General features: G+C 40.8%; 1 protein-coding gene across 3 annotated transcripts in view; it reads right to left on the reverse strand.

Moving 5' to 3' along the window:
* Positions 1 to 15,926, reverse strand: part of CLIP4 (CAP-Gly domain containing linker protein family member 4) — a 67,372-nt gene extending 51,446 nt beyond the window's left edge. The window contains exons 1-3 of one of the 3 annotated variants that reach the window (XM_044261835.1): positions 15,840 to 15,926; positions 7,858 to 8,005; positions 189 to 328 (exon numbers count right to left, since the gene is read on the reverse strand). In XM_044261835.1, the coding sequence (XP_044117770.1) occupies positions 189 to 328; positions 7,858 to 7,990 (273 nt within the window). In that variant the 5' untranslated portion in view covers positions 7,991 to 8,005; positions 15,840 to 15,926. Of the gene's footprint in view, positions 1 to 188; positions 329 to 7,857; positions 8,006 to 14,212; positions 14,295 to 14,894; positions 15,263 to 15,839 lie in introns of those variants that run through there. The other 2 variants (XM_044261837.1, XM_044261836.1) reach the window with 2 other exon arrangements.
* Between the last annotated feature and the right edge of the window lie 889 nt (positions 15,927 to 16,815).

The raw sequence follows: 16,815 nt of genomic DNA on the forward strand, positions 1-16,815 counted from the left end.
AATACTAACTCAACTGCCCCATGCAAAGCCTAGAGATACAAAGAACAAACATCAGAATTTTTAAAAGATTTTTCATTTACCATCACCTTTCCATTCAGATGGTGGGGTTTGCTGGGGGGGAAGGATGGGAGCATCTATACAATTAAAAATCCTAACAATGCAAAATGTAAAATGGAAGAATTCCTTACCTCATTTCCAATAATGTCAATGTTTTGTTGGACCTGAGGAACCCACTGTCTTAAAATGGCAAATAATTCTGATACAGAAGTTTTGGGATCAAAGAGAATTTCCTGGCATGATGTATCATTAGGATCAAAGAAAGAAAACTCTGTTTGAAATAAAAAAAAAAAAGGTGTAAATTAAACTTATTAAAAGTGCCAAATAAATATATTGAAAATAAAAAATAAGATTAGGGCTTAAATGATACAGACATTTTTAGATGTAAGAAAAAGTAGGTTTACATTAAGCAATTTTCAGAACCAAAGTCAAAAGAGCCAAAAAATATGCAGCATTCCTGAATTGTTGTGGGAAAGAGATTTCTGGGCATCATACCACATTTTATTAGAACCAGAACAAAAAATGTGAGCGCACCAGTCTCAGACCTTGAACTTTCCAACAACTACTTCTAAGGCACAGAAAATCTGTCAGATTTTTATCAATATTTTCAGCTCTCACAACATAAATATGGAATGAACAGTAGACTCACATCTATAATTAAAACACACAGGAATGGGGGAAATGCCAAAGTATCAAATGGCGTGCAATTTGATATAAATTCTTTTTACTTCTCTGTGTTTACTTAATTTTTCTATAAGAGACAGGCATTCCCCTCTACCCCCTGAAGACGCATGAGAACTGTGATGCCACCCGACAAGGGACCGACAGCTGGTGATGCAGAAGTGAAACCCTGGGCCAGAGTGACGGGGTGATTTGGGGATGTGTATTAGTAAAAACATGGAATACTAGCAAAATTGAACATGATTGAAATACATCTTAAAACTTCTCTAAGATTCACAGAAAACTTTGGTCAGCCTATGGCTAAAGAAGAGACTGGAAGAAAATCAGATTCTACCATCTCGAACAAAAAAAAAAAAAAAAAAAAAGGTGGGGGGAGCAGGCAAGGAATCTAAAAAACCAGAAGTATCTGAGGGAGGAAAGCATGAGAGAACCAACATTCACTGAGTACTTACAACTTACCAGACCATGTGTACTGTACCAAGTACTCCACATTCGCTGAGTACTTACAACTTACCAGATCATGTGTAGGGTTACACATCCTCACAAGCACCCTACCTGGGAAGTACTATTATTCTCACTTTGTAGGTAAAGAAACCAAAGCTCAGACTAAATCATACTTGCTCCAAGTCACACAGCTAGTAATTGGCACATCTGGGGGTAGAAAACCAGATCTGTATCCAAAGTCTATACTGTGCTGACTCTGTAAGAGAATTCACTATTGAAGTCAGCTTTTAATAGCATACATGAGTAGCAGGATTCGTGTTGTTTTTTTAATGCTCTTTGCATTTTTATATATTTTCCAAAATCATACTATATACACATAATTCATACTTTAGAATCAGGATAACTAAAAGGTGAGTGGAAAAGCACAAAACCAAGTACGCATATGAAAGGAGAGCAGCAGTCCGTTAGGAGAGAATCAGAAAAACGAAAACTAAAGTGACATACTATCTAAAATCTTTGACAACAGAATGGCCCTCTAGGTACAGAAAGGAAGACTTAGAAAAGAACAGGTATCCAATAGAGAGAAGAACCTTGCATTGTTTCTTGAACACAGATTTGGGTAAATTTCTTACAACAGCAGCTGACTAGATGGGGTGGGGGTCAGGGTATCTAACCGATTATTCAATAAATATTTATGGATCGATCCCTTTTCTAAGCATTGGGCATTGATAGGGGAGAAGTTTCTAAATATATACCTAGAGACTCTTCGGAATGTGTCCACAGGAGACATGTTCAAGAATTTTTATTCTAGCATCAAGTATAATGGCAAAAAAGCTGGGCTGAAACATCTCTCCTTAAAGGAATGGATAGAATTGGCATATCCTATTTTTTGCTTTTTAACAATTAAAGAAATGAATTAGATATCTAAACCATGAGTTGATAAGGCTAGGTTTCAAAAAACAGATTGATAAATTAAGCTGCAGAATAATATGCAGTTTCTATCATCTACATAAAACTACAAATACACAGAACAATACTACATATCACTTAAGTATACCCATTTATGTAGTAAACATCTAATAACATGGTCTGGAATATTCATACTATATATATATGATATTGGTTGCCTCTGGAGAGCAAGGGGAATAGGACCAAAAGAAAATAGAGGCAATTTCAACTTTAAGACTTTCTTGTCACTAAAAAATAAAAGAGCTAAAGGAAAAAATTACAAAAGTGCTAATATTTATCCTTTCCGATGGTAGATATACGTGGCTTATATGTTTGCTACTATATTCTGTGCATTTTTACATGATTTCCTATTTTTTAAAAAAGGAAAAACAATGGAAAAAGCATCCCATACACAGTACCAATGGAAGTAGCAAACATGCCAATGAATGTGTGAGACCTCTTTATAGAAAACTGGAAGAGAAAAGTTGACTTCAGTGAGTGAGACACATCATGTTATGGATCTAAAAAATATCTAAAGCTGCCAATTTTACCAAGAACAATTATTTAAAATAATTCCAATTCTAACCAATATCTCACCAGGATTTATTTGTGAGAGGAGATACAGAATTACTCTATGGTTCATCAGTAGCAGAGTTTTCCAAACATAAATGTAGATAGGAATCAGGGAGGGATGTTGTTACAATGTTAATTTTGGGAATTGTCCCACTTTATGTCAGGAAGGATATAATTTCAACTCTAATCAAATCTAGTCATTAGGACTAGATTTACTCTTCCATCTGAAACATCAAAAAAACAAACAAAGGAAATAGATAAAATGCAGTTTTCAAGGACACTGGACATCAAAGCAATGGAAGACAGTGATCATAAGAGACAGGATACAAATAAGGTGGGTCTTACAATTGCCCCAACTATCTGCCTTGAGAGTTTCCAGGTCCCAGTGCAGAGAGAGGGGAAACCAAGAGAAGCACAGAAGACTCCCTGAGTTATAGAGACAACACTGAAACCCAAGGAAATCCAGGGAGCTAGAATTCACAGAAAAGAATATCAGAGAGGAGAGAGATACACAGCAAGAGAACCCCAAAGATCTATGAAAGGTCTTACAGAGTGTTTAATATATGCTTGTGAGGAAAACTTGAAATAAGAGAAAGAACCATCCCAACAGATTACAAAGATAAGAGCCCAGTGCTCATAAAGGGCATAAAACAGTACCTGTTCAGAAGAATGGATAAAGATGATATGGCGCGCGCACACACACACACACACACACAGAGGAATATTACTCAGCCATCAAAAAGATTGAAATCTTGCCATTTGCAATGACATGGTTGGAACTAGAGGGCATTATGTTAAGTGGCTTAAGTCAGTCAGAGAAAGAAAAATATCATACAATTTCACTAATATGTGGAATTTAAGAAACAAAACAGATGAACACAGGGGAAGGGAAGGAAAAATAAGACAAAAACAGAGAGGGAAATAAACCATAAGAGAGGCACTTAACTATAGGAAACAAACTGAGTGTTGCTGGAGGGAAGATGAGCAGGAGGATGGAGTTACTGGCTTATGGGCTTTAAGGAGGGCACCAGATGGAATGAACAATGGGTGTTATACGCAAGTGATGAATCACTAAATTCTACCTCTTAAACTAATAATACATTGTATGTTAATTAAATTGAATTTAAGTTAAAATAAGTAAATGAAAGAAAAGAAAAATAAAATAGTGCTTCTAGGGCGCCTGGGTGGCTCAGTGGGTTAAGCCGCTGCCTTCGGCTCAGGTCATGATCTCAGGGTCCTGGGATCGAGTCCCGCATCGGGCTCTCTGCTCAGCAGGGAGCCTGCTTCCTCCTCTCTCTCTCTCTGCCTGCTTCTCTGCCTACTTGTAATCTCTCTGTGTCAAATAAATAAATAAAATCTTAAAAAAAAAAAAATAGTGCTTCTACCCACAAAAAAGACTAGGAAAAAAATTCACAGGGCACTGGATAGAATCCTGAATACTGAGGAATAATTGGCCACAGATTAGCACTGCTCCAGAACCACCTAACAAATCATAACAAGACCTGAAAGGGCCAAACTATTTCCAAGGAACTTAACTGCATCCCACAACAAAATTCAAGAATACTTACAGGAATAGAAAAATATCCAGCACCCAACAGGTAAATTCACAATGTCTGGCATCCAATCACAGATTGCCAGGCATGCAAAAAAAGGGGAAAACATGAGCCATAATCAGGGATAATCAACTGAAACAGACCTAGAGTTGAAACAAAACTATAATTAACAGAAACGAACATTACAACAGCCATTATAACTGTATTCCAAATGTTCAAAGTTTAAGTGGAGACATGGATGACATGAAAAAGACCCAAATCACACTTGAGAGAGGAGAACAACAGCTGTGATGAAAACTGCACTGGATGAGATCAGCTGATCACACATGACAGACGAAAAGATGAATGAACTTGAAAACATAGCAACAGAAACTATTCAAAATAAAACACAAAAAGAATTTTTTTAAATATGAAGAAAAGCATCAGTGAGTTGTGGGACAACTTCTAGTGGTTTAATGTTCATGTAAACTGGATTGTCTGAAAGGGTCATGGGGCAGAAAAAAATATTTGAAGATATGATGATCTCCCAAACTTGATGAAAACTGAAACCAACAGGTCTGAGAAGCTTCACAGGCCCCACACAGAAGCACATAAAGAAAATCACACCAAGACACATCATAGTAAAATTGCTCAACACCAGTGATAAAGAGAAAATCTCAAAAGCAGCCAGGGGACACACACACACAAAAAAAGTCATTACATTCAGAAAAACAAAAATTACAGCAGATTTCCTATCGGAAACAATGCAATTAAAAAGACAATGGAGCAACATCTTTAAGCACTGAAAGAAAAAACTATTAACCTAGAATTCTATACTCAGCAAACCTATTTCTCAGAAAAGAAGGTAACATAAAGATGTTCCTAGACATCTAAAAGCTGCAGGCATTCCTCACCAGCAGATCTGCACCACATGAGATGTACAACGAAGCCCTTCAGAGAGAAGGAAAATGGAATCTCCTGGAAATCTAGATCTGCACAATAGAATAAAGAATACTAGAAAAGATAACTAAATGGGCAAATAAGATATGTTACCGTTACTTAAATCCCTTTAAGAGGTAACTCTTTAAGGAAAAACAGTAACAATGTGTCATGGGGTTTATAACATACGTGATATGCATTCTGTGTAATCTGGATTCCAAAACTCTTCATATTGCCTTGCAGGGTAACCACCTGGAGAATCAACACTGACCTGCATGTCTAACCTGTGGTTTGTGCAGTTGGTTTTTCTTTATTTCTTGTTTTAATCTCATTATCAGTCTCACATTCAATAGCTCTCATCACACTCTGGATAAAATACAAATTCCTTACCAAGGTCTCAATAATCCTGCATGATCTGCCCCCTGCCTTCCTTTCCATCTCTTCTGTCATTCTGCCCCTCAGCCACTATGCTTCTCAGCCACCATGGCCTTCCATTAATTCTTAGGATATACCAAAGTTTCTTCCCCCCTGTGCCTTAACATCCTATTCTTCTGCCTGGAATACTTCTTTCCAGGCTCTTCTTGTGACCAGCTTCTTCTGAGTCCAGACAACCACCCTATCCGCAACAGACACTCCGAATCATTATCCCCTCTCACAGCACCCTGCTTCTTTTCTCCACAAAATTCATTATAATATTTATGTTTTGTTTATTAATTTATTGTCTTTCCCCACTAAAATGTCTGCCTCAGTCACTGTGCTATCCCCAGCATCTAGGACAGTACCTGGCACATAATGGGCCCTCAATAAATAATAAATACAATTCAGGATGCCCCTTTACAAGGGAACACTGACTACACTGTACCAAGAAGGAGACAACTAGAATGAAAAGGGTCTAGAAATCCAGACACTGAGGGACTGATGAAGGAACCAGAAACATTGAGCCTAAGGAATTACAGGCTAAATAAAAATATTCAAATTACATCCAAACATTTGAATGCTCTCATATAAAGAAGTATGTTCCACATAGCAAAAACAAGCATCAATTGGCCAAAGTTTCAAGAAGACATATTTTGAGTCTATATATAAAAACAACTTTATCACAACTGAAACTTTTTAACCATGAAATGGACTGTTTCATTAGTTCCCCACTACTGAAGTTATCCAAGTGGCTGAGTGGTTATTCATCAGAGATCCTGAAAATAGAACTTCTATACTAAGAAATTATGAGTAGGGAAAGTTGACCTACAGGTCCATTCAGATTCCAAGAATGTATAATTCTAAGCATATAGGCAATGTTTAATTTCAGTTTACAAAGGGGTCAATGGCCATTATCACCTTACATTTAATGTATTTATTCAACAAACACAGACTGAGAAATTAATCAACAAATCACTAGTTAGTCCTATGAAGGTAAACAAAAACAAAGCATGATTGCTACTCCATCCCAAAACCTAGGAACGGAAATAAGACAATTATGACTCAGGATAGAACGAAGTAAGTGCCATAAGTAAGGCACAAAGTGCTTTAGTAAAGGTTTTTCCTGCATAATTGATTTTGTTATATCCGAAAATAAACCAGTCCATGTGTTATAAAAGCTGCAAATAACTCCCAGGGTCAAGGCACAGGTTTTATGCAATACTTTTGATGACTGCAAGGCAAGCTGCTTTAGAACCTGAACTTAGAGGTGAGTAATTATTAGAGTAGATATGACTAAAGAGATAAATTCCCCACCTAATAATTTTAAATCTACTAACATTTAAAAATTATATTTCTGAACAAAAAATAATAATAATAAATAGAAAATGCATGACCTCTGCCTCCAAAACAATTTGAAATGATGACCTAATACTTTACTTGAAAAATTCTAACTATACGAGAAATGTAACAAATCCTTTAAATTTATCTCCTGGTTTTCTTTTATTCCTTTATCTATGATCTGATAAAATATAGTTCCGGGGAAATAAGTCTAAATAGGTAAAAGCTAGAATAGCTATAAATTTATATTTTACAAAGGAGATTTAAGTAAACTGATTTAAATCCAAACCAATCTTACTCCACATTCCAAGGAAAGGTCTCATACTCTCTACCTAAGTACATGGCTTGCTTTTTTTTTTTTTGTAGTTTTACCATATTTGTGTGTACATTATAATTACAATGGAAGACAAGTGAGACAGGATCCAAATTATGCTTGCTTATGTACTGAAACACACAATTTGTTACATCGTCCCCCAAATTTGGATCATTTCAGCAGTGATTATTTGGTAAATTAGATCCTAGCATTTCAGACACAGGAGGGCCCTTAGAGATGGCTAGCTCATAATATTTTGCTGTGTTTTAGTACATGGTTTTTTAAGCAAGTCAGTATATTTAACCAAAATAAATGCATCAATAGCAAAAGAATGCAAGATGTCTAGCACCACTGCATTCTAAAATAAGATCCTCTAAATCCATCATGTGCTTAAAATGAACATTTTTGCATAATAAAAATGCTGACAGCAAAATAAAGCATTTAGCTTAAGAGGCAGAAAAAAGCAATAAACAATTGTATTTTTGAAAAAGGAAAACTAGCAATTTTATGAAAACCATGGCAAAGGGTTTCAGGAAAGATTATGAGTACAAAAAGGGCATTAGACAGAAGTCAAGTCTCCGGGCTGTAGGAAATACACACAGTTACTCAACATACCGCAGTCCGAAGGCATTGGTGCTGCAGAAATGGAAAAAACAACTGGTGTCTCAGAACCTGGAAATAAAAACGGGTATCTTCCAATCAAAGAATTTCCTTCTACTGGAAAATCTGGAAGGTCCTCTATGGTCATCTTCTAGAAAGCCACCTTTAATGAGAGAGAAAAAAAAGTCAATCTATTCCATTTATATGCAGCTTAGAATGATTGACTTCAATCACAATAAAAGCATGCTTTCTTTCAATATACAACCTACTGACATTTTTTTAAGATTTGATGTTTTAAAGTGATCTCTACACCCAGCATGGGACTCGAGCTTAGAACCCTGAGAGCAACTGTCACATGTGTCCCCGACTGAGCCAGCCAAGCATCCCCACCTACTGACACCGCACACTACAACCTTCAAGAATCTCTTTCAGAGGGACGCCTGGGGGGCTCAGTTGGTTGGGTCGCTGCCTTCAGCTTAGGTCGTGATCCCAGGGTCCTGGGATCAAATCCCACACCGGGCTCCTTGCTCAGCGGGGAGCCTGCTTCTCTCTCTGCCTGCTTGTGCTCCTCCCGCGCTCTCTCTCTCTCTCTCTGACAAATAAATAAATAAATAAAATCTTTAAAAGAAAAAAAAAGAATCTCTTTTAGAGAGGAAGGGGAAAAACAAAACTTCCTTCTAGCAAACTGCTGAATATATGTTGCTTCCTACCTCTCTTATAGACATGTAATCTTTTTAGACAAAGCCCGGCAGAAATAAAAAGCTATGTATTACCCAATAATAGGTAAAAAAAATTTTTTAAATGCTGAGCTAATCTAAATGGGTGAAGTTCTCTTTACGCGCAGTAATTAGGGACATAATATCCCTTGTAGATATATCTCTATCTGACACAGGATCTGACACAGGTTATATTACCTATCATCCAGTAATAGCTCTTGTCGTATGCTCACCACATGAAAATCATCTACTTTAGAATGTTCTCGTTGTTTTCTGAAATCCCAGAAAACTTCACTGAAAATGAATTACATCACTTATACAAATACGGACCTAAGAGCCTACTGGTATTGTTCACTTCTTACCAATGTACAAGACCTCTTCAGTCTACCCCAGCAGGAGCTGGAAGGCCATGCTTTGTAAACCACATTACTTATATTACCTTCTTCCCAGGGATCATGAGAGCTTAGAATCAATGTGCTCTAAAGGGGACCACTGTTGCAGCCTAGCTCATTTGGAAATGGCAAAGAAAACAGAGAAAATGTAAACTTGAACTAGAAAGGCAAAAAAAGCATCCAGTTTTCTTCTGTACCAAATCTTTAAAGTCTGAAGTATTGTGAATCTGTATATGTTTTAAATATAAGCAAAAACCATATTTCAAAAACTAAATAAAAATGATTTTTCAACCATCTTAGTAGAAAGACTAAATCAAGATAGTTAACTGCTAGCTTACTCTACCAGCTAATGACGTGCCACATATTACCCAACGTGTGTTCAATTATACTCCACTCGCCAGTCCTATATCTAACGTAACCATCTCTACTCCACCATCCCCGCGCTGTGCCAAAGAACAGCCACCTGTCTGAGCCAACTAAGTCCTTGCAACTTGACTCATATGTTTTCTGAGAGTAGCAGGAACTGGTCAAGAGTACAGTGATTTCTTTCTCTCATGAAGTACATGTTTTTATGGATGTGTGGATTCTGTATTAAAGGACCTAACCCAGTGTTAACTATGTAAAGGAACTCGAGTTCTCTTGCATGCTAAAGTTACTTGCCGCCCAATACTTTGAATCATTCTGATGGTAACTCTGCCGCATAAACAGGGAAACAATAAGGAACTGGTACCACACAGCAAGGTGATCTTCCTCAAATACTTCAATTCCAAAAAGTAACACACACCCCAAACATGGCCCTTCTTCAATATTATGGCTTCTCAGTGCTAAAAGTAACTTGGGATTTCTACATTTCCGCCTCTACTTCCTTGGCAGTAAATGTGGGCAAAAAGTTCTAAACAGCATATGAAGCTTCCTTTGAAGTCAAGGAACAGAGGCAGCTCTTCTGCCCATGGGTCCTGTCCCTGTGCTCTAATAAAACTTACCTCTTTGGCACCAAAAATAAGTAAGTAAATAAAAATAAGAAAAAGTCAAGGGACAGAAACAAAGCTCAGTAACTATTAAGGAACCACTATGAACAAAGCACCATACTGTTCTAGATATTTCAGAGAATACAGACATGAGGAACAGAGAGCCCATGCTTGCTCGGTAGCTTACCATCTACTAGGATGAATAAAATAACCACGGACAATGAGAATGGGATACATTCTATAACATAAGGGCAATGAACAATTGCCATGGCGGCCCCTGACAATCAGAAATGGTCCAATGAAGAAAACATCTCCCCAAGTGGGTCTTGAAAGATGAGTGGGCAGACAGCAGGGCAGAAATGTAAAAGACGAGCACACTGAAGAAACTGTGGGCTGGAGCTCGGGCAGTCTAGGCACACCGTTAAGGAGGAAGGGTGTAATGGTTTTTAGGACTATAGTTGGGAGTATTTTATATACCTGATCGAAGGCCAAACCACTTAATTCCATAAGCACTGGAAACCCCTGATTTTTTAAAAGGAGAGTGTCCTGATTCAAACTGTGTTTTAGGAAGATTAATCTGACTGCAATCACACTTTGGAACTCAGGTATGTTTTTCTATACTCCCAATTCTCCAGCCAAGTGATTAAGTGGCTATGTTTCTGAATTGGTTAAGAGGAAGCCACCTTTAAAAACCTCCCTTTCAAAGGGTAGAGATTCTCATCCAAAAATGTTTTTTGAACGAGATCCTGAGATCACCTGTCATTTCCCTGCAGGCTGGAGATCCTTAAAGAACTGTATCTTATACAACTACAACTTGCCACAAGAGCTAGACTAGTGTCTTACCTATTTATTACTCAAATCCTTGATTCAGGGTGGAAAGATGACTCATTGAACAAGATGTAATAAATGTAATCATTTTATATGTTAGGTACTTTAAGCCCAGAGAAGCTACAATATCACCTGATCGATGTACGGAACATTCTTTGGACTTTGTGTCTGCGTTGCAATTTTCCCTAGTCCCATTTCCTTTCCTTTATGAAAAACTCAACATTCTACCTTTTGCCCACTTAAGAAAACTGCACATCTCTAAAAACCTTGGTCAAGTTTTAGAATCCTTTCTGCAAGCAGTCTCTGGATCTGAAGATCTAGGACACTTGGGATCTGGATCAAACTTAGTCAAACCAGAATCCAATTCTCCAACCTGATTCAAACAGGAATCCCATCCTACACCATTACCCCCAAACCGGCTCTGAGTAAATGCAACTTGTAACATGGCTATAGGAGCTCATTTTCCAAGGATTCCTGGCCCATTCCCTAACACAGAATGGGGGTGAGTGGACATGCCCAGTAATTTCTTCAGAGTGGTTCGGGGCTAGCAGGCCTCACTAAGGAACCTCACTGAGGTCAAGAGACTCTCTTGATTTTATCTGGAATATGGTTCAAAGGCAGCATCTCTGAGCTACTCAACGAACACAGTATCTAAGCTGTGTCCACACAAGTTGGAATCATGAGGCTTTCTGTTCAAACTCATATTGTATCTCGCCATGAATCTTTATATTCACTAGACTCCCAGGAAAGTACTATAACTGAAATAAGCATTTAAACCATATCTCTAAGTATCCTTTAAAAATTAAAAATAGAAAAAAATAAAAAATAGAATTACTACATGATCTAATGATTCCACTACTAGGTATTTAATCAAAGAAAATGAAAATGCTAATTCAAAAAAATATATGGACCCTGTGTTTATTGCAGCATTATGTACAATAGCCAAGATGCAGAAACAACCCAACGGTCCATCCATAGATGAATGGATGAATATGTGTGTGTCTGTGTGTGTGTGATATTGGTCATAAAAAAGAATGAGATCTTGCCATTTACAATATGGATGGGCCTAGAGGGCATAATGTTAAGTGAAATAAGTCAGAGAAAGATAAATACCATACGATTTCATTCAAATGTGGAATATAAGAAACAAAACAAAGGAACAAAAAAGGGAAGAAGGTTCGGGGAGGTGGGAGCAAAGAGTAGAAAGGAAGGAATGAAGGAAAAACTCTTAAATACAGGGAACAAACCAGTGGTTGCTAGAGGGGAGTTGGGTGGGAGGTGAGTGAAAAGGATAAAAGAATATTAAGAATATACTTACCACGATGAGCAATGAATCATATACCGAATGTTGAGTCATATATATATATATATACACACACACATATATATACATATCTATAAAACACTGTATGTTAATTATACTTTAATAAAAGATGATAAAAATGATTTATGTAGAATCTCCAGTTACCCATTTATTTTTTACATACATGCATCTGTTCAATCACTAAACAGGTATTTACAGTATTTAATACTTAGCTGACTCTGGGCTCTAGAGAGATTATAAAAGACACCTGCCCTCAAGAAGTTCATTTAGTCACTCAACAAACATTTACTCAGAATTTCTAAGTTCTAGGCTGAAGCAAAGGGAAAGAAAATAGCTATGCCCTTATCCTCACACAGATTAGGGCCTAGTACAGGATTCCCATAAGAAAGCTGTAAGTACTATATAGTTGTAACAAGTGCTGGATTCAAGAAGGCCAGTGGAAGCTTCCTGAAGGACTAAAAATTTATAGCTGCGGTGTCCAAGCAGGTAGCTTCTAGACACATATGGCTATTTAAATTAAAAAATCAGTTCCTCCATTGCTCTAGCCCCGTAAGAGTACTTAAAAGGCACAAGTGGCCAGTGCCTACCCCATTGAAACAGGGCAGAAACATTTCCCTCCTTGAAGAAAGTTCTACTAAATATCACTGAAGCAAAGCTGTGCTGCTCAAACTCCAAATAAGAAAATAATAAACAGCAAGAAACAAAGGTTAACAAACAAAACGAGCCAACAGCAGCCCAACTGATTATACATAATTAATAAGGGAACAGTAAAGCCTAAAAGTAACCAGATATGTGTAGGTTTAAACAGAGCTGATTCTATAACATAAACATCACTAGTACACGTTTCAAAATTAGAGGTGTTATAAACAATAAAAGACACCATATAAATATCACTTTTTTAAAAGGCCCTGCTGGTGGGAACTGTATCTGGTAAATCTGAAATATCTGAAATAAACATTACAAATACTATGCCACTTGCTAAATCTTCTATAAAATCGAAATAAAACTTTTCATTACGTTTCGAGATCTGATCTTACAGCCCTGGTAGTCCATTATCAAACGAAGGCAATAAAAATGCATATTAATGTTAGCAAAGTAAGATAGAACCGGGATGGTTTTGCATAATAGAAACGCAGAAAGCTAAACTTCTGCCATTTTCAATTCCCTGCTTTTCGTCCATCGTTGCTATATGTCCCGCACCGCCTGATCTCCTGTCTTCTAGACGACCTACTCCAAATTTTGCAGAAGATTCACAAATGTCAATGTGAAAATGAAGTACAAGTATTTGGGGGATGTTTCCAAGGAGGAGAGTGTTTCCTGACTCAAATATTTCAAATGCACCGATTGATATTACGATATTGCTACAATGTGAACCACAGCCGAGCTGAGAACATAGAGTAAGTTATTATCCCAGGAGAATATCATCCTCTGATACATATCAAAACATTGTCTCAGTTTAAATCCAAACTGCCTCTTGAGTCTCTGGATGAACGAATCACCTGACATCTAAAAGAAAGCTGACATTATAAACCCATCAATCTACTCTACAAGGATGAGGTCTCAACCATGTCTCTGTGTAGAGCAGGTCTCCGTGCCAGGGCTCCCCCCAACTTCCCTTCCCCATTCCCACGACTTAGAATTAAGGAATCTCGGGACGGCCAAAGACCGGAAGCAAAGTCATTGGGTTTCGCGTCGCATTCCCACTGGCACAGGTTTCTCCAACAATCTACGAAGCCGGGGGAGGCCCGAGAGCCGGGAGGAGGCCCGCCGCAGAAAAAAGACGCAGGGCGGCGCGGCGCACGCAGCACCCCGGCGCGCGGGTGGCGCTCCCAGGGCGCCCGGGCGGCCGGGGCTGCGACGGAAAGGGGGTAGGGGGTGAGCAACCAAGGGGGTGCGCAACCAAGACCCCGCGCCGCACCTCATCCGAAAGTTAAAGCGCCCACCTCCCCGAAGGTGGGCCGCGTCGCCCCCGCCCCCGGCGCCGCCCCAAGAAGGCCTGCGGGCGCCCGCGACACCTGAGCCACAGGACGCGGCCGCGGGGCTCCCGGCGCCTCCGCGCCGCCCTCCCAGAGCCGCCAACCGCCCCTCGGCCACCGCGCCCCCGCCCAGCCGGCCCGGAGCCCCTGCGCGCTCCCGCCCCACCTGCTCCTGCGGTCCTGTCTGGGCGGCCGGCCGCGAACGCGGAGACACCGAGGCAAGGCCGAGAGGCGCGCTCCTCCGCCGGTCTCCGCTGTCCCGCCGCGCTGCCTCCCGCCGCGCCGCTGCCCGACCTCGGCCGGCCCCTCCCGCCTGCCGCCTCCGCGCGCGCCGAGCCGGGCCCCACGCGGGGTCGGCGCGCGCGCAGTGCAGGCGCTCCGGCCGCGCGCAGGCCTCGGCCCCAGCCCCGCGCACGCGCCGGGACCCGCGAGGGTTCGTGTGGGGGTGTGCTGCGGAGGCGGGGAGCGCGCCCCTGTGCTCGTGCGTCTTCTGTCTGCGCCCCCGCGGCCCCCCAGCCCACGCAAGGCGGGGGGCACCAGGTCAGGACTGTCTGGGGTTAAGCTTGCGTGGCGGTGGTGCTGCTGTGACATTTTCACCGCAGCTCGAGGGAAGCTCTCGGAAGAACCCCGCCGGGCCCGGGGCAGTGAGCGGGGGGAAGCTGCCCTTGGCGCGCTGTATTTCTTCATTAAAGCCCTAAGCCCTAAGCTAACCTCTGGGGCTAGGAGCGCCCCCACGGGCATCTCAAGGGCAGCGATGGCGTCTTCCCTGTTTGGGGGCTCCCCTGTGTCTAACTCTGTGCATGGCCCAGGGTAGGTCCATCAGCCAGTTACCTGTTTGAAGGTCTTACCGTAAAAAGCCTACTCCGTGGTATACCCAGGTTGAATAATTACCCCTGAAGGTGTCAGTGTAGAGACAGAAGAGGAAACTGGAGTAGTCATCCCAGAACTTTTTTTCCTCTACTGCTTTGCTCATTTCTTATCTTCGTCTCTCTTGGTCCCTGGCTCCATCCCCCAAGAGCCAGCAGGTGGTGAAACTGTGACAACTAGCAGACTTAAATGCTGACATCCTGGTTCTCCATCATGCAGAGAAGGAAAGGTGTTGCCTGACACTTAATGAGTCCCCTTAATGAAGGAACTTAATGAGTCCATTGTTTCCCCATGACTGAGGTTTATAACACTGAATCACTAGTGTTACACCATAACAACTCTCTCTGAGGCCTTTTTGTTCTGGCTCTGATGTACAGATTAGTACAATGCGCTTCTGTGTTCACCAAGCACAGCGCCTGGCCATAGCAGATGTTGAACGCATGAACGTCTCTGTGTCTGCAGGAGCAGAGGTAAGTGCCAGGGGCCCACCAGACCATCTTTGCCTGTTTGAATCATCCATTCCAGGGACTAGAAAAGGCCCCCTTCCAGTCGCTCGAGTCTCCCTTATGGCATCCTTTCACCAAATGGCCATAGTTGAATGCCTTCAGTAACCAGGAACTCACTTCCTTTGAAAACAGCCATTTTATCACAGATCAACCTTGTTGACAGGGTCTTCTTATCTTGAGCTAAACCCAGATCTCTAATTTTCCTTCTTACTGGGTTTCTAGCCTGGGAGTTTGCAGATCATGTCTGACTCCAATTCAAGGTATCCAGGACAAGCATTCCCTATCCCTTAGCTGCTCCTTTTAAGAAACAGTCAAGATGCACCGGCATGTTAAAGGACTCTGAGATGCGCCCCAGCTTGTCTAGAGCTCACAAATGAACAGGAGTATCCTCTTGGATGCAGAGAGGATAAAAACTCTTACCTCTTTCTAGGTCCTATGCTTCTTTTAGCACAGCTCAAAATATCAAGAGACTTGTTTGCAGGAGTCCCATTACCTTGTTAAATGGGGTGGAACATACTGTCAACTGAAATCGGTAGAACTTGTGCAATATTTAAACACCGTGACCATCCCACAGTCCCTGGTCAGCTGCCAGTTTCTCTGTGCCTGCAAGTTCAGCATCTTCATGCACTCTCGGGGATGATAATGGGACACAGATGCTTCCTCCCTTTGGGGCTTCCACCTCCCTCTCCCTGATCTCATCTTACCCTGTTTCTTTTTTTTGTCTGACCCCACCCACCTCTTGAACTGGTTGAAAGAAGGCTATCTGCCTTTGGTTGGCTTTCAGCAACTTTAAATGAGTCTTATTGTTGATGAGCCACAACAACTCAGAAAGATCTGTGTGTAACAGAAGTTTCCAGAGGTATACACTTCACTTTTATTGCTGATTTAAGTTATCCCTCTGAGACACCACTATTAGTAGGTGACAGGGTATGGCTAGCTGAGTTGTTTTTAACTATAATAAAATTTTCTGTTAGAACCAGCGCAGTCACGGGCCTTTTCTGCTACACCTAAATACAAAATAGTTGAGAGGCAATTTCCCAGGTTAACAAGCCATTAGGGGGAGACTCTCCTACTCACCTGGTTGCCTTTGTCCAACACACACACACACACACACACACACACACACACACACACACACAACTGAGTTTACACCATAAACCATCACTAAGATGGTTCATGGGGTAATGTTTCCTAGAACACCCCATGGGTCATACAGGTATGACTGGGTATTGCCCATTTAAAAAGAGTTGGACTGGGCAGTGACATAGGGCCAGAACCTGGAACTTGAATCATCTACTAGGATGTAGGCATATGGGGATATGGTCCAGCTGCACCTGCTAAGATGCAGTTATATCTAAGGCCCAGCAAGGTCCCCAGACAACAAGGTTGTCCTAGG

Source organism: Neovison vison, chromosome 8 (genome assembly GCF_020171115.1).
Source record: "Neovison vison isolate M4711 chromosome 8, ASM_NN_V1, whole genome shotgun sequence".
In the NCBI taxonomy this organism is placed as follows: Eukaryota; Metazoa; Chordata; class Mammalia; order Carnivora; family Mustelidae; genus Neogale; species Neogale vison.